Here is a 22,212-nt window from a genome sequence, read left to right on the forward strand (position 1 = left end):
GCTCATCTTATGTCGCAGATAACCATAAATTATACTCATTTTAAGCTTTAGTCTATTTTTTTAAAAAAATTTTTTATTTATTAAGTTTTCTTAATTTGTAATATGATCTTAATATAATATATTTGAGTTTTAAAAAAATAGACACTATTTTTTAAAAAAATTAGTAAAATAATATAATAAATTTTTTAATATCAAATATAAATGTATTAAATATTAATACCTAATATTAAATTAAATTAAATTTTAAAGAAAACTGTTATTAATTAAAAAAATCAACGAATTTGAAGTTAAAATAAAAAGAAAAGAAAATTGAGTTTTTCCAGAGCTAATTAAGTAATTTCAATACAAATAATTTTTATAAAATTTTAATAATATTTATTAATCAATTCTTACCTGAATTAAATTTTTATATTTTTATTTTTATTAAACACAAAATTTAATAAAAAAAATTTCAATTCAACTCTCAAGGATTAAAATTGAGGCATGACGAAATCCTCCATAAATGATGTTATGAGAATGGAGAAAGTTAATTTTTAAAAACTTAGCCTATTAGATAAAAAAAAATGCATTAATTGATATTTATAGCTAAAATTTTAAATAAAATCAACACTTTTTAATTTATCAAAATTATAGTTAAAGCAATACATTGAATTTAGAAAAAGTTGATCATGAAAAACAATATAGTACACATAATTTTATTTAATTAATAAAATAATTCTTAAAAGAAATAAATATTTGAAATTCAGTCATGTCTTTGCTTTTTTATTAATATCATTATTTTGAAATTTTTTTTAACAGTGCTTGGTATTTTGTTAGAATTTTCATGTGTGAGGAAGGAAAATAAGGGAAGAAATTTTTAAAATTTTTATCTTTTATTTATTTTAAAATTATTCAATTTTTCATTAAAATAAAGAAAAATATTATAAATAAATAATTTTTATTTTTATTTTTAAATTATTTCTGCTTTCTCAAAAAAAAAAAAATTTTTTTTGCACCAATTATTTTTCTTCCCCACTCCCGCATCTGAACTGAGGGTATAAAGCCAAAAAAGGGTTTGGCAACTGGCAAGAAGAGTCGATTCCACGATACGCGATTTCGTCAAACCTGATGGGCCCGCCACTGCTCCCAGTTCACGCGTGCTTCGTCATCCAACGGCCCACATGCCTTCCCGCATTATGCGGATGGGTTCCCGATGCCCACCAAACATCCGACGGCCCAGATTCTCCGCATTTGACTCTTCCCTGCCTGAGAAAACAGCACGCATCCCAATAAACTACTTTTTAAATAATTAAAAATGATATATATTTATTTATTTTTGGAAATAAAAATCCACGCTCGCTTGTTTGCTGCTCAGCACACCACTCACATTGCTACACTTTCACTCTCTGTCTGTTTTCTCTCTCCCTCCGTAGATCTTCAGCGAAAATCTTGTGGATTTTTCATATCTTCAGTTCTGAGCTTTCGGTTTCTGTTTTTTTGGAGCCCTTTAATAGTAAAGATTAAAAAATCAGGTCTGGATTTTTTTTTATTTGTTATCTTTTTATATGAATAATTTTAATCATCGTTTCCTTAGATTCTTGAGTTTTTTTGGCTTTATTTTGTAAATGTTTGAGATTTTCTGGTTGTTTAATAGCATAAAGATTTTTTTTTCCTTTTATTGTTGTTTGTGCTGGTGGGTATGTTAAAATACTTTTTTTTAGCTGTTGATTGGTCAATTGCTCTGTGAAGCTGGAGTTTTCTATTACTTTTTTTTGTAATTATTATCTGCAATTCGTCCTGGTATATATGTGTTATGGGTTTTGTTTCTTGCTGTTTGATTGCTAAGAAAATTGAAGAAAGTGAAAGACAGTTGAAGTTTCTGATTCCCATGTTATTGTTAGCTTATGCTTCATTTACTTTAATTTTTTTCCCATAAGACCCAAAAGGAAATTCGATGATTATAATGATTCGATTTTTTATATGAATAGAGTTTACGTTTTCCTTTTTCTTTTTCTTTTTTTAGAATAATATTTTTGTTTCTTTCTCTTTTGTTAAGCTGATTAGTGATCCTTATGGGCTGTGCTTGATATCGAAGAACCACAGTTCTTTGATTGGATATTTGAATCTTAAGTGTTGCGTGTTCAATAGTTAGGTTTATTCTTCTTCTTTTGTCCCCCCTCAAACTCATTTTTTTCCCTCAAGTGTTATCCTTTTGCAGTGGACTTGGAAGTTCTTTTACTGATTTACATACTCGTTTGGATTTGGAGAAGAAGAGCAACATGCCGTGGGCTTCTTCGTTTGTGAACTATAGCAGAAACTGTGTTCGTCTGGTGGTGTTCTTTCGTGTCATACTGTAATTTAGATCGCCTTGGTAGTTGCTCTCTCTGCTGTATATTTTGAGTTTTCGTTATTATATGGTTTTTGAAATATGTTTGTATATATTTGTCAATGGAAACGAAGATTTAGTAGTGTTTAAATTTGTTGCGGCAAAACACAGGGAAGTGAAGGATTATGGATATGCTTGTCACAATTTTGCTTACAAAATGAAAGGCCAATTGTTTTTGCTTTCGCTTTCGTTAATCATTCAAGGTGTAATGCTTATTATTTCAGGCAAATCCTCTTTGATTGGCAAAGGAATTCTTATTATCTGGTGTGGCATCAATTTTAAAAGCGGTTTGAGGAGTGAGAATGTACATTGCGGTCACCATAAAGAGGTATCGAGCGGTGAAAGAAGTAGGGAAGATTAAAATGATAGTTGGGATTACTGCATATTACCAAGTGATGCAAGTTTGTCAGGTAAAAATGACATCCATGTTTGTTTAGAAATTTTGTATTGTATATATTTTGGGTTTTACTCTTGTTCTTCCAATATATTTTTCAAGGCTTTTTTGTGTTACTGGAATGGGCATTCCATCAATTTGGATGATATTTACATCCAATAGAGTTAAAGAGTTTTTATGCCGTGGTTCCACTGTTTACCCATTGGTGATTTCTTGAATTGTCCATGACAATCTTTTGCCAAGTTCAATAGTTTGCAAGTTCTGACCTGATTGTAGACACCGATTAATGTTACTTCAATTTGCTGTCAGTTTTCAGTAGTTTTTCCCCCCTTAATGATAAGAGACAGGTTCATCATGCATGGAAATGTAGTTAGAAGTTGTATCAGATTATGTTTAAATGTGACTGTGCTTCTATGGTTTCGCTTTGATTTCTCTTTCCGGCATGGGGTTAGGGTAGTAAAAACTGGGGAACCAAGTTTAAGTGAAATAATGACTAGAGAAAAAAAAAAAAAAAAACCCTTTTTCCTTTCTAATTAGATTAGCTTTCTGAGTACGGTATTTGTTGCTGAAGCAGTTGTATAGCTGTTGGTTAAACGATTATGTATGTCCCTTGATGTGACAAGTATGCTAAACCCAACAAATCACAAAATTTAGAAATGTTATAAGATGTTATCTGCTGCAATGAATTATGGAAGTTCTACGAGATTAAATAAACTGATTCCCTAATCCTTATAAAGCTTAAAGGAATGTAATAGTTTACTGTTTCTCTCTATATGATATTGCACTATCTATGTGTGGAAGTTGCTGTACGTGGCTTTATTTATTACCATCTCTTCTTTTCTTGGTTGCTTCTCCTTAACAATAGCTTATTGGGTTTTATCATTTTGAATTTATCAATAACAATTTCCAATTGCTGTTACAGGCCGAATATTTCCGTCAGTTGCTTAAGCCTGTTACGTAGTCTAGCATTACAAAGCTTGGGGGGATTGGGTCCGGGATGAATTGCCTCTGGTTGTGTTCATACATAAGAAGCCAATGACAAAGATGAACCGTTTGATTCTGGTAGTTGTTCATTTAGAATAGACAGCTCTTTATGCAGGATGGCAATGCGTTGATTTGCTATAGTAGTGTTTTTCTCAGTTTAGAAACCTTCTTCAAATTGGAAACCAAATAATCACCAAGCCAAAGCCAAAAAAACCCATCATTCTCTTTGACTTTTTCTTTTTCATCCAAGGTGGGATTCTGATGCAGAGTGATCAACAATTTCAACCCAGGAAGGCAGTGCCCCACTTTGCAAATCAAAGGGGTAACAATTACATGCATATTTCAGCCGCACCTTCAAATGCTGCAGCATTACATCCTGCTGCAAAGCATTTGATGCCTGTTCATGGCATTGAATTTCAACCTTCTGAGGTTTGCCCGAAGAACTTCATTATTTTCGATCAGAATGATCATCGAAGCCAAATTATGTTCCATCCGGATGTTGCCCACAAATTCAGTGGTCCTGGCTTAAATGTGTATACAGGTTATGTCCAAGAGAATTTTGATAATGAAGCGGTCAATGATATTGAAAGAGATATATCTGCTTCTCTAAAAGAGGATTCAGATGATATTGATGTGTTGTTGAGCTTAGAAGAGGAGGAACAAGATGAATATGATGACGAAGAAGTCAGCACGGCGCGAACTTATGGAAATCAAGGAAGCAACTCTCCTGATTCTTACTCAACTTATGGTTATGAACCCAGGAAAAATGGATCTTCTATTCAGAAGTCCTCTGGAAGTTTTAGCAGCTGTAACAGCGAAAGAAAACGGCAGAAAATGAAGAAGATGGTGAAGGCACTGAGAGGAATTGTACCTGGTGGTGACGAAATGAATACTGTCACTGTGCTTGATGAAGCAGTCAGGTATCTAAAGTCTCTCAAAGTTGAAGTGCAGAAGCTTGGAGTTGGGACTTCTAAGAACTAAAATTTAATGTCATCTGGTATCGAACTCCATTTTATGAGATGCAGGTAATCATGCATCAGTTAGGCTCCTTCTCTCTTGGTGGTTTGGTAGTAGGGGAATAATGCTGGCAGGTATTGGACACCCATGTTCATGTTACATCAATCCAGTTATAAGTTGATTGCCACAGAGTGAAGATATAGTGGTTGTTATCTCGTAAATGTCTCTTTAATCTCTGTTTCTATGTACTCTTCAGTGGAGTGAAGATTGGCTTGATGTTTAATATGTATTACTGTCTTCTACTAGCAGGTATTCTGTCTGGCCTGTTACTAGTTGGTACTACTTTTAATGCAATGTTGTACTCTACACTTTTAAGTCTATTTAATTTGTCCTCATTTCCTATGCCCTGTACACTGCTTTATATCCTTCTTTCTGTCTTTAGCATATGCTCTAATCAATTATCCGTTGGTACTCTCTTGGTGCTTGATCCATTGGTACTTTTTAAATTCTTTAATGGGTTTGCTTTATGTCAGTAGGTATTACTGAAAAATCTGCTACTGTCTACATATATAATGCTTTAAACATACTTGTGGTACCCCTTATCTGCAGTTGGGCTATTGTAAATGCATATTTGTGCTGGGAATTTAGAGACATGAAGATCTTGATAACGCATTTATGGTGCTTTGCCACCTCTGTTGCAGTCCCTATATGTAGTGGTGTCAGTGGAGCACCATGGCAGAATCAGCACTTTTTGTGCAAGGTTGGATCCAAGTTGTAATTCTTTTTGAGTGAACCTAAGTGGGCAGTCCACCACTTTATGTGAGCATGAATTGCTCAGATTTCTCACCAAGTCTCTTTTTTTAATATATGCTTTAAATATGTGCCCTTTTTATCCTTTATGTACTGGAATTCTAGGGACATGGTGATTGTTGTCATGCATCATGCATGCATGCATGCATGGTGCTCGGCTGCTTTTTTTTTTGTTTTTTTAAAATTCCTTTTCCTTATCCTTTACAATTCACATACTCTCTGCAGGGCCACCTAGTAGTGGTATTAGTGGCGCACCACCAAAACCCTTTTTGTTGGTGTATCCTCCAATCCATCACTTGCCAAGCTTCTTTGTGCTTCTAAACAGAACCCCATTGGAGGATAATTTAGGTCAAGCAGAGCAGAGTATCAATTCCCCAACAATTTTGACTCATGTACATTATATGTGGTTTTTCTCCTTTTTCATTTTCAAAGTCAACGATGAGGTGACTTTCTTCACAAGTTGATGTTGTGATCTCAAGAAACTTGGACATCCACGAATTATTCAGTATTAAAATTGCCCTTCAAAATGTAGGGTGTTATTAGCAACTTTATCACATAAACAAATACCCTATTATTCATTATTTAATAAAAATTATGTAGAAAAGGAATATAATAAAACCACCAGTTGACTTTGAGTGGTTTCTAGAAGCACATAAGAACATTTCTAATGGAGTGCTGCTTCAATTAAAATTGTTTAAAATCCACCCCCATAATCATATTTTTACTATTGTTAAAACTAATTTCTCCCACTGCATGATTCCACTCATCTTATCTGTGATTCTCGTTATTAAACGCTTAATTAGGATTACAAGCTTGGACCTTTCAAGAAGTTAGGTTTCTGCTGTTATGCACCCTTGACTTACTGGAGAGTTTCATTGTCTTCCTTAATTATCACTAATGATTAGAAGTTGAAAGTTAGGGGAGTGGGATTAGCGGCAGGTATGAAGTCTTATTCTGTCATGTTCAGTTTTAGCACCAAGTGGAGACTCAAACAGTTTTAACAGCAAATAAATAATTAACACTACCAATAAATATTTCTCTTCACACTAATTTTTATTCACTTACAAAAACAGAAAAATCACATACTAATGATTTACATCCCTAAACTTAGTTGAAGCTAATTTGAAGGGGAAAAGAAACTATATCATCCCCAAGAACAATGGTGTGCTTTCCTGAAGGCAGTACAGAATATGCACTATAGTCAATCAGACGCAAGCTCTTGCACAAATTCAGATTAAATTTAACCTTCTTACGGCTTCCTGCTTTTACAAACAACCTCTTGAAACCAATCACCTGCTTAATATGAGCGCCTACGATTCCTTCTGGGGGCTTGGAGTACACCATCACAACTTCACTCCCATCTCTAGACCCTACATTTGCTACTTCAACTTCAAACTTAATATCATCATCACACGACAAATGATCTGTTACAACTGACGGGCATGGAGGTCTAAAGCTGTCCTTATCGTATATCAAAGGACGGCAGTGCTGAAGTCTGTTCAGTTTAATGTGAACTGACGAGGATGAAGATGTCAAATTGTACTTGAACTTAGTGTAGCTGAGGCCATAGCCAAATGGATACACAATGGAGCCATTGAAGAACCTATAAGTTCGACCTGGGTATCCGTTAATGTCATCTGGTCTGAGCTGCAAATATGTCATGGGCAGCTGGTCAACATAATCAGCTTCATGCCAGGTCAGTGGCAATTTTCCTCCTGAAAACATAAAATCATTAGTATTTGCAATAACTGAATATTAATGAATACAATTGAAAGTTGCTTTGCTTACCAGGATTGTATTTTCCGAAAACTACATCTGCAATTGCGCGGCCACCTTCCTGTCCAGGGTATCCAGCCCACAAAATGGCTTTAATATTGCTGTTACTCTTAGCAAAAGAGATATCTATACCACCAGCTGACATGATTACGAGAATCACTGGACCTTTTGCAGCATTGGCGACCTGGTTGATAAACTGAGTTTGATAACCAGGGAGGAGGAGATCTTCCCTGTCCAAGCTCTCAGCCTCAACTGATAAGTCTATACCTGCTACTATTATGGTGGCACCAGCTTTCTTTGCGGCTTTCGTAGCTGGGAAAATCAAACTTTCATTCTTACAAGTAACATCACAGCCAATTTTGTAGTCCACATCTGCATGTCTTGAAAACCCATCAATTGGAGAAATAATTCTGCACGGAACACCTGAGATGCAAAAAGATCGATTGTTAATACATTAATTAGAAGCTTTTTAACCATATAATTAAATTAGTATTTTATAGCTACCTGCATAATTTCCAAGCATAGCTGACGTAGCATTAGCATGAGGTCCAACTACAGCTAGTGTTTTTATCTTATCAGATCTCAGAGGCAAAGTGTCGTTATCATTCTTGAGGAGGACAATTCCCTCTCTTGCTGCTTGAGCAGCTAACTCAATGTGTTGCTTAGAACATATATCCTTCTTGCCAAGAGATTGGAATTGAGGGATTCCATCGAAGAAGCCTAGCCTCATAAGCACCACGTAAAGATATGTAAGAGATCTGTCTATGTGTTCCTCCCTTGCCTTCCCTTGCTCTACTGATTTTTGAGTGAAATTGGTGTAGTAAATGCCGCAGTCCAAATCCAAGCCTGTCAAAAACATAGAAAATGACTTAAATAATTACATAGAATTCACAACAAAATCTAAACTAGAAATTATTACAAGAGAACAAGAACCACTAGCCTGCTCTAAGTGTTTGTGCAACTGCATCCTCCTTTGTGTCACCAAGATATTTATGGTTATCAACCAATACTTGGATAGAATCACAATCTGAAACAATATACCTATTGCAAACAAAAAATTTTAAATGGTCATTTTCAATGTTCAATCTCGTACAGAAAGGATGGAAATGGAAGCTCGTATTTGTACCCATGAAGGTTCCAATCTCCTCTGATAGTTTGGTTGAGAAGTTTTGGATCAGCACATGTTGGCACTCCATTAACCCGATTATAAGAGCACATGATACTGCTTACATCCCCATCTTTGACACACATCTCGAAAGGTCGAAGGAAGGTCTCTACCATATCTTGTTCTGTCACCTGCATTTAGTTAAATAAATAGATAATTTTGAAAAACTTTAATTGTGTAATTTATGGTATTCTCTTGGAATATTACTCTGGCATCGAAGCTGTAGCGCTCAACCCCTTTCCAGTTGTCAACATCATAGGCAGCAAAGTGCTTGCAGCAAGAGGAAACTTTGAGAGGTCTGGAATTCAAATCTGTGTAATTCTCAGTCCCCTCCACATCCTGCAAGCCTCTCACGTAATTGGAAGCATAAGTGCCAACAACGAAAGCATCTTCTCCAGGTGTTTCAATGGCTCTTCCCCACCGAGGATCTCTCACTACATTGATAGTTGGACTCCAATATGTCAATCCTGCCCTACCTAAGTTGTACATTGCCCTTGCTTCTGTTGAAACAACCTGCAAAAACAAACGCGGTTCATCATTTTTTTACAAGAAATCTTTCTTATTCCAGGTAAATCACCATATCCAACTAATATAGAAAGAATAAAAATAAATAAATGATAAGGGTTAGCTTGTGACATTTACCTGACCAATATTTTTCCACAGAGATTCGTTAAATGAAGCAGTTGTGAGGATTACTGAGGGGAAGCTAGTTGCACCGGGAACAAGATCATCAAAGAAAGTTCCTGGACCAACATTGGACACACCATGAAGAGCCTCGGACCACCATTCATATTTAGGCAGCCCTAACCTAGGCACCCCATAAGCAAGGTCTCCAAGCTGTCGTACCTTCTCATGTAGTGTCATATGGTTCACCAAATCCCTAGCCCTCACATCATAGGAGAGGGAAGAGTCACAAAAGGCAAAATTTGACATGTCCAAACCCAGACTAGCATACCTTGAAGGGTCACAAACAAATGTGAAGTTAGACCCCTGTGGAGTTGCATCATCATGGCCTAATGCGGAGTATGAAGTTGGATTTCTAAGAGCATTTCTAGCTTTTGCAGAGAGTGATAGGATCAAAGTAAAAAGAAGAAAACTCAGGACCTTGGCCATGCCTTTTGTTGGAGAAGAAATAAGTTAACAGAGGATTGATTTAAAATTCTTCCTCCATGCATCAATTTATAGAGTTTTCTCATTTCCTTTTGAGATTGCAATCTGCAACTGGATATTAGCTGTTGAGATTTTATGAATATATTATCTTACTTTGATCTATTTAACTGATGCATCTCTTTTGGTGTATATATATATATATATATATTTTTTTTTTTCTTTTTGAAAATTTTAAATTTAGAATCTAAATATTGTGGATACATAAATAATTTGCTATATTTTAATATAAATAATAAGAAAATATAAGGTAGACATTCTGTTATTGGTTATTTATTTAATATTAATAATTTTAAATATTCAATGCTTTTTATTTTTAACTTTTAAGTTCAATTTTTTTATGAGAAAAAGATATTATTAAAAACATAAGGAAAAAAAATAAAAAAAATATCACAAGCACCTAAACCAAAAAGGAAAATCGAAAAAAAAAAAAAAGATAAGTGATCCTAAAAAAAGATAAGTGATCCTAATCCTAACTGAGAGCAAGGGTGAGCAGTATTCGGTTCAAACTGAAAAAACTGATCGAATCGAATCGATTTGAAAATTTTGTTCGGTTTTTTATATATTTCGATTCGGTTCGGTTTTTAATTTCAGAAATTTCAGTTATTTCGGTTCGGTTTGATTTTGATCAGAAAAAAATTGAAAAAATCGAACTAAACCGATTAGTGATAATAATATATTTTTTCAATAATATAGAGAAATTAAATCATATTAAAATTAAAATATTTTAATTAAATTTTAAAATATTAAAAATAAAGTATAAAAAATAAAAAAAATTTAAAAATCGAAACAGATCAAATCAAACCGAACCGAACCGAATCAGACTGATTCGGTTCGATTCAGTTTCTGACTAAAATCGGTTCGGTTCGATTTTTATAAACACTAAAATTTTGATTTTTAGTTTTTTTGATTCGGTTCGGTTTTGAACCGAACCGACTGAATGCTCACCTCTAACTGAGAGAGTAAAATCTGAGATCATTCATATTTATTCGAATACACTTATTATTAAATTAAATTAAATATGTGAGTACTCACTTGATCGATTTGTCACGGTCGGAATAAGTGACTGAAGCAAGATTTCTAAAACTCTTTTAATTTTTTAAAATAAAATACTTTCCAATTACATATTTTCATCAATAAATCCAATAATTTTATTGTGGTAGATGGTATACTATTTATTCTAATAATTTTATTACATATTTTTAAATTAAATGTTTAGAATTATGAGAAAGAGAAAGCGCTTTTAGTTTGCATTATATATTTGGCTAATTTATCTGAGATTCCCATATTATGTTTTTTTTTTTTTTTTAAATTTTAATAGGAAATGCAACGCGTTCGTAATGACTAATAATTGATATAAAATTAAAAATATTGAAATAATTATAAAATAAAAACTGAAAATTTAAAAAAATTGCTTAAATATCATGATTTTTCTGAAAAATAACTACACTTAATTTAAAACTCTTAATGTATATAATTAGCTAATTTATCAGCGTATTGCGCATATTTTTTTTATTTTTATTAATATTTATATTATATTTCTATATTTTATATTTTCATAATAACATTAAAAAGTTTTGTTAGTAATTTAGTTATTTATTGGGTAAAAGTTAAAAAAATAATATGTAGTTTAATTCGCATCTCAAAATTTATAATTCAATTTTTAAATATTGTTACAAAATATTAACATGAAAAAGTAAATAATAAATTATGATTTTGACAGAAGTTAAATTATAAATTTTAAAATAAAAATAAATAAAATAATATGATATATTTTTATTTTTAAAAAAAAATTAAAAATAATATTAATAATTATATTTTACAACATTTGAAATTATTATTATTTATTAATTATGTGATATCATGACCTATTATTTTAAAACAAATTAATTATAGACTTTAAATTAAAAATAAGTAAAATCTCATTATATTTTTTTATGTTTTACTTTATTTATTAATTCATCTTAATTTAAAGGGTTCATAAATAAATAAATAAATTGATTAATAAAATTAAAAAAATAAATAAGTAGAAAAAATTGCACATCAGATGGCTATTTCAAATTATTATTATTTAAATTCTTTTAATTAAATATAAGAGATATTTTTTAAATTGAAATGATTAAATATCGTAAGTTACATGATTTCATTGATAATAATCAATAATTTTATAGTTTATAATCGTAAACCGTGGATAATTTATTTTAATAATTATTTTTTTTATAATATAATTCATAAATTTCATAACTATTTTTATTTTTAATAAAATATTAATTAATTTTAGAAATATATAATATAATAGTAAAATTGTATAATTGATTATGGAATTATTATTTAGAAGATTTAAAGTGAGAAAATAAATAACAAAAGTATGCACGAGTATGCAACTCTTGTTTTTTTTTTTTTTTTTTTAAAATTCATATAAAAAAATATATATTTCATGCACATAAAAGTTAGTTTTTTCTTTTAAGGATAAATATTAGAAAATAAAAAAATCCTATATGAATTAGTGAGTAGAAAAAATTAATAAATCTTAATTAATATATAATTTATTATTAATAAAAATTAAATATCGAAAATTCTAAACTTTATTGATTTTAAACTTTTCTCATAATAAATTTACCCTAAACTATAACTAATAAATTATTTCACTATAAACAAATAAATACAAAATTTTATTTGTAAACTATAAGTATTTTAAATAATTAAAAATAATCAGTAAACAGTTAGTAAATTTTTTTCATATATAATTTAAACAGTAAATTTTGTTGTTATTTTTTTATTTTTTTATAATAAAAAATTTCAAAATAATAATAAAAAAATTACAAATTTGCCATTATTTTTTCTAATTACTAGAAATTTTTAAAAATTAAAATTTTCTAATTATTAGAATGAGAAAGTGAAACTGGTTTAAATAATATGTTAAACCATTTATTCAAAATTATCATATTATGCTATTTTTAATTTCATAAAAATTTATTGAGACACGTCAATTGTTTTGCCCGAGTATTTTTTGAATTATTTACTAATTTATGTTAATAATATATAATTTAATTTTTTAATATTTTAAATTTTGATAATCATATTTTAAATTTTATTATTTAAATTAGTTATAGTTTTATTTGAAGTAAAAAAAAATTATATTATTTGTGTGTTAATTAAAAACATTGATTAACGTATTCTTTATTATATTTAATTATATTATTTGAATCATAATGTATGATAAAAAAAATACAGTACGCTTAAAATTAAAGTTGAAATTTTTAAATATACTAAATTTTAATTAAAAATTTATTTTTAAAAATTCACATACTAATGATTTACATCCCTAAACTTAGTTGAAGCTAATTTGAAGGGGAAAAGAAACTACATCATCCCCAAGAACAATGGTGTGCTTTCCTGAAGGCAGTACAGAATATGCACTATAGTCAATCAGACGCAAGCTCTTGCACAAATTAAGATTAAATTTAACCTTCTCACGGCTTCCTGCTTTTACAAACAACCTCTTGAAACCAATCACCTGCTTAATATGAGCGCCTACGATTCCTTCTGGGGGCTTGGAGTACACCATCACAACTTCACTCCCATCTCTAGACCCTACATTTGCTACTTCAACTTCAAACTTAATATCATCATCACACGACAAATGATCTGTTAGAACTGACGGGCATGGAGGTCTAAAGCTGTCCTTATCGTATATCAAATGACGGCAGTGCTGAAATCTGTTCAGTTTAATGTGAACTGACGACGATGAAGATGTCAAATTGTACTTGAACTTAGTGTAGCTGAGGCCATAGCCAAATGGATACACAATGGAGCCATTGAAGAACCTATAAGTTCGACCTGGGTATCCGTTAATGTCATCTGGTCTGAGCTGCAAATATGTCATGGGCAGCTGGTCAACATAATCAGCTTCATGCCAGGTCAGTGGCAATTTTCCTCCTGAAAACATAAAATCATTAGTATTTGCAATAACTGAATATTAATGAATACAATTGAAAGTTGCTTTGCTTACCAGGATTGTATTTTCCGAAAACTACATCTGCAATTGCGCGGCCACCTTCCTGTCCAGGGTATCCAGCCCACAAGATGGCTTTAATATTGCTGTTACTCTTAGCAAAAGAGATATCTATACCACCAGCTGACATGATTACGAGAATCACTGGACCTTTTGCAGCATTGGCGACCTGGTTGATAAACTGAGTTTGATAACCAGGGAGGAGGAGATCATCCCTGTCCAAGCTCTCAGCCTCAACTGATAAGTCTATACCTGCTACTATTATGGCGGCACCAGCTCTCTTTGCGGCTTTCATAGCTGGGAAAATCAAACTTTCATTCTTACAAGCAACATCACAGCCAATTTTGTAGTCCACATCTGCATGTCTTGAAAACCCATCAATTGGAGAAACAATTCTGCACGGAACACCTGAGATGCAAAAAGATTGATTGTTAATACATTAATTAGAAGCTTTTTTTACAATATAATTGAATTAGTATTTTATAGCTACCTGCATAATTTCCAAGCATAGCTGACGTAGCATTAGCATGAGGTCCAACTACAGCTATTGTTTTTATCTTATCAGATCTCAGAGGCAAAGTGTCATTATCATTCTTGAGGAGGACAATTCCCTCTCTTGCTGCTTGAGCAGCCAATTCAATGTGTTGCTTAGAACATATATCCTTCTTGCCAAGAGATTGGAACTGAGGGATTCCATCGAAGAAGCCTAGCCTCATAAGCACCACGTAAAGATATGTAAGCGATCTGTCTATGTGTTCCTCCCTTGCCTTCCCTTGCTCTACTGATTTTTGAGTGAAATTGGTGTAGTAAATGCCGCAGTCCAAATCCAAGCCTGTCAAAAACATAGAAATGACTTTAAATAATTGCATAGAGTTCACAACACAATATAAACTAGAAATCATTACAAGAGAACAAGAACCACTAGCCTGCTCTAAGTGTTTGTGCAACTGCATCCTCCCTTGTGTCACCAAGATATTTATGGTTATCAACCAATACTTGGATAGAATCACAATCTGAAACAATATACCTATTGCAAACAAAAAATTTTAAATGGTCATTTTCAATATTCAATCTTGTACAGAAAGGATGGAAATGGAAGCTCGTATCTGTACCCATGAAGGTTCCAATCTCCTCTGATAGTTTGGTTGAGAAGTTTTGGATCAGCACATGTTGGCACTCCATTAACCCGATTATAAGAGCACATGATACTGCTTACATCCCCATCTTTGACACACATCTCGAAAGGTCGAAGGAAGGTCTCTACCATATCTTGTTCTGTTACCTGCATTTAGTTAAATAAATAAATAATTTTGAAAAACTTTACTTATGTAATTTATGGTATTCTCTTGGAATATTACTCTGGCATCGAAGCTGTAGCGCTCAACTCCTTTCCAGTTGTCAACATCATAGGCAGCAAAGTGCTTGCAGCAAGAGGAAACTTTGAGAGGTCTGGAATTCAAATCTGTGTAATTCTCAGTCCCCTCCACATCCTGCAAGCCTCTCACGTAATTGGAAGCATAAGTGCCAACAACGAAAGCATCTTCTCCAGGTGTTTCAATGGCTCTTCCCCACCGAGGATCTCTCACTACATTGATAGTTGGACTCCAATATGTCAATCCTGCCCTACCTAAGTTGTACATTGCCCTTGCTTCTGTTGAAACAACCTGCAAAAACAAACGCGGTTCATCATTTGTTTACAAGAAATCTTTCTTATTCCAGGTAAATCACCATATCCAACTAATATAGAAAGAATAAAAATAAATAAATGATAAGGGTTAGCTTGTGACATTTACCTGACCAATATTTTTCCACAGAGATTCGTTAAATGAAGCAGTTGTGAGGATTACTGAGGGGAAGCTAGTTGCACCAGGAACAAGATCATCAAAGAAAGTTCCTGGACCAACATTGGACACACCATGAAGAGCCTCGGACCACCATTCATATTTAGGCAGCCCTAACCTAGGCACCCCATAAGCAAGGTCTCCAAGCTGTCGTACCTTCTCATGTAGTGTCATATGGTTCACCAAATCCCTAGCCCTCACATCATAGGAAAGGGAAGAGTCACAAAAGGCAAATTTTGACATGTCCAAACCCAGACTAGCATACCTTGAAGGGTCACAAACAAATGTAAAGTTAGACCCCTTTGGAGTTGCATCATCATGGCCTAATGCGGAGTATGAAGTTGGAGTTCTAAGAGCATTTCTAGCTTTTGCAGAGAATGATAGGATCAAAGTAAAAAGAAGAAAACTCAGGACCTTGGCCATGCCTTTGGTTGGAGAAGAAATAAGTTAACAGAGAATTGATTTAAAATTCTTCCTCCATGCATCAATTTATAGAGTTTTCTCATTTCCTTTTGAGATTGCAATCTGCTAATGGATATTTGCTGTTGAGATTTTATGAATATATTATCTTAGTTTGATATAGTTAACTGATGCATCTCTTTAGTTTAAATTATATATTTAACCAATTTATTTGAGATTACCATATTATGTTATTTTTTTATTTACAAAATCTAATGCCTTGTCAATCGTTTTCATTACAATTTTGATAGGAAATGAAATACGTCGTAATGATTATATACAATTAAAAACTTTGAAATAATTAAAAAATAAAAATTGAAAACTTTTAAAAATTACTTAAATATCAGCATTGCGCATTTATTTTTATTTTTATTAATATATAATGTAATATATATTTTTATATTTTACATTTTGATAATGATGATGTGAGATACAGAAAATAGGGTTTTACAATGGATTCTGTAAAATTGGAAAAAACTTAGAGTTAGAGGAGAGTATTTCTCCTTTTATATGTTTTCTTTTGTCCGCTAGTGACGTGTAACAGAATGTACGTCATTGGGCCACTTGTCCCTGTCACGTTGATATGGACGTACGAGGATACCAGATCGCTGCCCCATGTGTAACGGCCCCTGATTCTCCCCGGGCACGCATGTGGATAGTCCCACAAGGCGAATGGGCTGAATTCCTTCCTGGTTCCGAGCTGGGCCGGAAGATAAGGTTAAGATTAGGCCCAGAGGGGATCTGTTCATTGGGCCGAAAGAGCTGGGCCGGCCTGATTGAAGAATCTGACTGGAGCCCGGTCTTTGAGCTGAGCGGGCTGGACCTGACTCTTGGAGGAGACTTAGAAACCTTCAGATTATGGGCTGTCCTAATGGGCCTGGCCTTAGACCGGGGTGAAGAAATCCAGCGGTCATCAATTGCCCCTTTACCTTCTCGTTAGTTATTGCCCAACTGATGAGGGGGTAAATACCGAGAGTCATCATGACTGCGCCACCCAAGAACAAAACTGTTCAGAACATCTTTTCGGCTCTTTATTGTTTCAAATTTCACTCCCCGTCAATCTCCCCAGAACGTTGGCTCTTCTCTGTTCTACTGCTCTCTTTGCTTTCCTCTGCTCATTTGCCCTAATCACTTTTCAGGTACGCCTCTTCTTTTACCATGGATAGTTCTAGTCTCTCCGATGTCGTCAACCAGGAGTCTAGCATCACCCCGTCTAATATTAGGAGTGTCATTTCTAGGGAATACCTGGATACCCCTCTTTACCACATCCGGACTCCTTACCGGAATGAGAGGATCGTTCTTCCTGATCCTTCTCCCCCTGGCCTAATCGACCCTCAAAGGGACGTTAGTTTAGTCTTCTTCAACAAACAGAGCGAGTACGGTCTGTCCTTCCCCTTTTCTCCTTTCTTCAAAGAGGTCTTCCAATATTTCGAGATCACCCATCGAATGCTAACCCCTAACTCTATTCTTTTCATGTCTTGCTTTGAATCTGTGTGTCTGAGCTGGGGGTTTACACCCACGGTTCACTTGTTCGTCAGCTTCTTCAGGCTAGTCAAAGAGAGCCAGAAATTTTATTACTTTGCCCCTCGCTGAGGATTGTCCATTTTCACGGGTTATAAAGACTCCATCAAGGGCTGGGTAGAGGGGTTTCTGGTGGTGGAGTTGAAGAAGAATACGGGGTTGGCTTGGGAGCTCGATCTTGCCTGGGAGGATGTCTCTCTGGGTTGCAACGACCTGCCCCAGTTGGGCCTTACCGAGCAGGTTGGACTTCTTCGACTGACTTCTGTGGATAGGAAGTATGACGTCGAAAAGTGCTTTTACGCGTCCAACCTTAGGGATATTAAGGACGCGGGTATCTTATTCTATCTGCCTGTGTTAGTTTTTGCTTACGCGATCTTTGCTGAGAACTGTTCTGTTTTGCTTTGTTTTTTAATTTTGTAGCCTCCGAGGTAAAGATGGATCAGATTAAGCCTCCCAAGAATCTCATACTGTCCCGGGAGAGCATGGACATTGCTCTGGATGCCCTCCTGGCTGGGCAATCCGTAAGGGAGACTACTCAAAGGGTGGCCGAGGTTATTTCTTCCAGATCGGTTACCCGACCTCCTCCTCCTCCGGTCTCCTCACAAGCTCCTAGGCCAGGCTCCCGACGTAGTAAGTCGTCTCGGCCTTCTAGTCACAGCAGATCGAGTTCGGCTCACCAGTCCTCTCAAGCCCCCCGGCCTCAACGCTCTTCTACTGAGAGGGCGGAAAAGACTCCAAGAATTATTTCTGAAGTGGCTGAGGACGCCGGGATGGCGAGGACGGATCCCGCCCTTCCTCCTATGGACGCTTCTGATGTGGGGCTTGAAGTCCCCGCTATTGCTGAGAAGGAGGTCCCCAAGGTGGGGCTCGAGGCCCCCATTACTGAAGAGGAAGTTCCCGGGAAAAGTAGGGAGGTTTTCTTATAGACAAAGGTGTTCAAGAGGCCCCTACCGAAGATGTTGGATCTGGCCCTGCTAATGACGGAGGAGTCACGGAGAAGGCTGGGGACAAGCGTCCTGCCTCCCCCGAAATGTCTGCCCCAGCTCCTGCTCGGAAGAAATCCAGGGCTTCCAAGGGATCAGCTCCAGCTCTCCCTCCTATTGGAAAGAAAAAGGAAGCTTCCAAGGGATTAACTCCAGCTCTGCTCCCTCTTGAAAAGAAGATGGATGTTCCTGTGATAACCCTGTTGTCTGCTCCTGACAACGACATTTTGAACGCTGAGGACATCACTCATCAAACTCCGGCGAGCGTTGTAGCGGAGATCTTGCAGAAGCGGATGTTCGGGGGAATCACGGAGGCTTCTGACTCTCGTCTGCTTGCTTTGACCGGCCATTTGGCTGGCTTCACACGGGAGCAGGCAGCCTTCCGGTCTCTACCTCGAGGGGAGCTCGGAGATAGGATTAGGGAGATGCTCCTGATGGTAAGCTATTCGTTCCGATTTCTTCTCGTATTCCAATTTTCTTTGTTTCTTTGTTCTGACAGTTTTCTCTTTTTGTACTAGGTGATGGGCCTCTTCATGGAGGTGGACGCTCCTGACCTCTCTCTCCGAGAATCTGTTGATCGCCGGATCGAGGAGGCGCGTCTGGAGGAGAACCTGTCTGCGACCAGTGATGCCAGGAGCAACCTTGCGGCAGCTCGAGAGCATTCTAGGTCCCTAGCGGCGGAATTGTCTCACGCTCGGAGGGTTCTTAAAGAGTCTGACGAGAGGGCAGCGGCTGCTGAAGTCCGCTGTGAAGAAGTCCTGAAGCAGCTGTCCTCCACGGTAGATGCCCTTCGTGAAAAGGACGAGGCTATAAACCAGAGGGACGAGGCCCAGCGTCAGTATGAGGCCTTGAAGGCTGATTTCGAGGGAGTTCGGGCTCGTCTTAACAAGGTGGAGGTCCAGAAGGAGGAGGCACTAGCTCGGGTCGAGGTTCTCGAGCGGGAGTTGAGTAAAAGTTTGGATCGTATCAGAGACCTGGCTTCAGTGGCAGAAGAGTCTAAACTTCATAATCAAAAGCTCTGCCATGAGGTCAGGACTTTGGAGCATAAATGCTCAGCCCTGCTTGAGGATGCCAAACTCGCTGAAGACAGGGTCCAGCTGGAGTGTGAGAGGCATCTGATGGAGTATAAAGAGTCTCCCGAGTTGAAGAAAGAGATCGAGCAGGCTTGTGAAGCTCGCCTCCAGAATTTCAAGAGTTCTTCTGATTATAAAGCCGAGGTTGCTGAGGCCTGTGAGAGGCGACTTGCGGAGTTTAAAGCTTCTAATGAGATGAAGACGGCTGTATGGAATAAGGGCTTTCACATGTTCGTCTCTGGATACAACCGGGGCCTAAGGACAGCCAGATACGCTCCCTCTACCCCGTTGGCTGAACTCCAAGCTATAGAGGAAGACTCTGATGGTGAGGAGGTGCTTTATGGGGAGGACGACAGGCCTTTGCCCAAAGGGGCTCCTCGTACTGCCACCGGACCTTCTGAGGCGGGCTCCGAGTTAGGGGATGAAGACGCTGGGCCTCCAGGGCAAGAGATTGTGCCCTTCACAGGGGCTGAGGGGTCTGTGCAGGAGGGTGCCAGACCTCTCCCAGATGATAATGTAAATAGTGCCAGTGTAGATGATAACGTACCTAGGAGTATTAGTCCTTTAAGGACTGTTTTTCCTCCAACCCGTGCGGATAACCAGGATAGGCTGTAATGTAGTTTGTAATTACTTTTTCTTTTTAATTTAATTTTCCAATTATGTTGGTATTTTGAGTTATTTTGATGGTTATTTATTTCTCTGGCTTTATTCGTACTTGAGCTGTTCCTACCTCTGCTTGTTCTTCCCTCCTTATCGGGCTACTTACTCTGTTTAGACAGTCTGACTTGTTTAATTTTAAAGATTTGAGAATGAGACACTTAAATTGTGCCTAATAAACTTGGTAAGGAATCGACTAGATCGTCTTTCATTTCTTGCCCCTCAGTCAATCAGGGCTGAAATCTTAGCCAGAGACTTAGTCTCTGACTTATAATCTTTTCTAATTTCACTAGGGCGTTCTTATCTATAAATTTTCTCCGAGCTAGATTTGCCTTAAAGCCAAGATCGTCAAGCTGTACTTTTATAGATTTCGACCTCATTAGGTCTTCACTATGAGCTCGGTTTTTAACAACTGACTTAATGTCTTCAACTTTTCTTTTCATTATTTCACATGTACGAGCTTGGGCGTGTAGCCCTTTATAACCAAAGCGAAATGTATCACGTACCTTTTAAAATGGTGAGCAGGGTTGGCCTCCTTGTTTTTAGTTTTGTTCGGATGAGAACTGAAGCTGGATTTCTCCTTTAGTTCTGTTCTAATGGGAGAGCTAGAGGAGAGTATTTCTCCTTTTATATGTTTTCTTTTGTCCGCTAGTAACATGTAACAGAATGTACGTCATTGGGCCACCTGTCCCTGTCACGTTGATATAGACGTACGAGGAAATCAGATCGCTGCCCCATGCGTAACGGCCCCTGATTCTCCCCGGGCACGCATGTGGATGGTCCCACAAGGCGAATGGGCTGAATTCCTTCCTGGTTCCGCGCTGGGCCGGAAGATAAGGTTAAGACTAGGCCCAGAGGGGATCTGTTCATTGGGCCGAAAGAGCTGAGCCGGCCTGATTGAAGAATCTGACTGGAGCCCGGTCTTTGAGCTGAGCGGGCTGGACCTGATTCTTGGATGAGACTTAGAAACTTTCAGATTATGGGCTGTCCTAATGGGTCTGGTTTTAGACCGGGATGAAGAAATTTAACGGCCATCAGATAATAATGTTGTAAAGTTTTATCAGTAATTTAGTTATTTATTAGAAAAAAGTAAATAAAAAAATAGGTTTCATTAGCATAAAAATTATTTTTTTTAATAAAAAATCTTTTTAAATCTCTAATAAATTTTGAAATTTTTATTTTTTAAAAATTTTTTTATCTATCAAAACTCTTAATTAAATAATATTTATCAATTAATTCAAAACGTTAATTTTTCATGATATTTAGAAAAGATAGAATCCATTTTTAGTTGCTCCAATTTCTATATACCCGTTGTTCTATCCGCACAATGGTATGATTTAATTATGGGTTGCTCTAACTTTTTTCTTTATTCTTTTTAATTATTTCTCTCATTCACCACTCTTTCCTCTTATTCTTTCTTTCTTCTTTCACTTCTCATAAAATCTGTTTTACAATAATACATTCATGATAAATTAAATATTTTTGTAGTTTTACTGATCAGATTATTTTAATAAATAATTTTAGTTAAAATTTTATGTGAATTATATTTAATAAAAAATAATAATTTTATTAGAAAAATAATTATTTAAAATTTTTCAAAAAATTCAAATGAATTTAATATAAAATATTTATAATAATATTAATAAAACTAGGTACTTTAACATACTAAAATAAAGTAAAATTTTATAATAATTACATTTAAAAATAAAATAAAAAATTATTTAATCAAATACTATCTCCTCAGTCTTATATTTTTGTCCATTTTTTTAATTATTATAAATTATTATTCATTTTTTAAAATTATATTAACATATAAATTAACTATTATAATCTTATTTTATTTTATTTTATTTTATTTTTAAAAATCTCTAACAACTATTTTATAATATTTAATAAAATTTAATATATTTAAAATAAATATAATTAAAAAATTAATAAAATTATATTTTTTTAATATATATATATAAAAAATAAATAGATAAAAATTATGGAAGCGACTGAGTATAATTTAATTGAATTATTACCTATAATAAATTCATATAATT

At 35.2% G+C, this 22,212-nt stretch overlaps 3 protein-coding genes across 6 annotated transcripts; 1 reads left to right on the plus strand and 2 right to left on the minus strand.

Moving 5' to 3' along the window:
• Positions 1-1,333: 1,333 nt before the first annotated feature.
• On the plus strand, positions 1,334-5,102 carry LOC110601586 (transcription factor bHLH144). Of its 4 annotated transcripts, none has more exons than XM_021738769.2 (4): positions 1,334-1,511; positions 2,182-2,350; positions 2,590-2,775; positions 3,682-5,102. In XM_021738769.2, the coding sequence occupies exon 4, from the start codon at positions 4,005-4,007 to the stop codon at positions 4,722-4,724; it is 720 nt and encodes a 239-aa protein (XP_021594461.1). In that variant the 5' UTR covers positions 1,334-1,511; positions 2,182-2,350; positions 2,590-2,775; positions 3,682-4,004; the 3' UTR covers positions 4,725-5,102. The 4 variants fall into 4 exon arrangements, with proteins under 4 accessions (XP_021594461.1, XP_021594459.1, XP_021594462.1 ...); XM_021738767.2 differs by having other exon boundaries at positions 2,198-2,350; XM_021738770.2 differs by having other exon boundaries at positions 2,198-2,775.
• A 1,447-nt stretch (positions 5,103-6,549) lies between these two features.
• On the minus strand, positions 6,550-9,700 carry LOC110602698 (probable beta-D-xylosidase 5). Its single transcript, XM_043951157.1, has 7 exons — positions 9,094-9,700; positions 8,659-8,964; positions 8,413-8,582; positions 8,227-8,327; positions 7,791-8,132; positions 7,299-7,709; positions 6,550-7,225 (listed from the first exon to the last, which is right to left on the minus strand). Exons 1-7 carry the CDS (start codon positions 9,562-9,564, stop codon positions 6,618-6,620), a joined length of 2,409 nt encoding a protein of 802 aa, XP_043807092.1. The 5' UTR covers positions 9,565-9,700; the 3' UTR covers positions 6,550-6,617.
• Positions 9,701-12,949: 3,249 nt separating this feature from the next.
• On the minus strand, positions 12,950-15,732 carry LOC110601997 (probable beta-D-xylosidase 5). The gene is made up of 7 exons (XM_021739426.2): positions 15,427-15,732; positions 14,992-15,297; positions 14,746-14,915; positions 14,560-14,660; positions 14,124-14,465; positions 13,631-14,041; positions 12,950-13,557 (listed from the first exon to the last, which is right to left on the minus strand). The coding sequence occupies exons 1-7, from the start codon at positions 15,715-15,717 to the stop codon at positions 12,950-12,952; spliced, it is 2,229 nt and encodes a 742-aa protein (XP_021595118.2). The 5' UTR covers positions 15,718-15,732.
• Positions 15,733-22,212: the final 6,480 nt, after the last annotated feature.

The sequence above is a fragment of the Manihot esculenta genome, chromosome 15 (genome assembly GCF_001659605.2).
Source record: "Manihot esculenta cultivar AM560-2 chromosome 15, M.esculenta_v8, whole genome shotgun sequence".
In the NCBI taxonomy this organism is placed as follows: domain Eukaryota; kingdom Viridiplantae; phylum Streptophyta; class Magnoliopsida; order Malpighiales; family Euphorbiaceae; genus Manihot; species Manihot esculenta.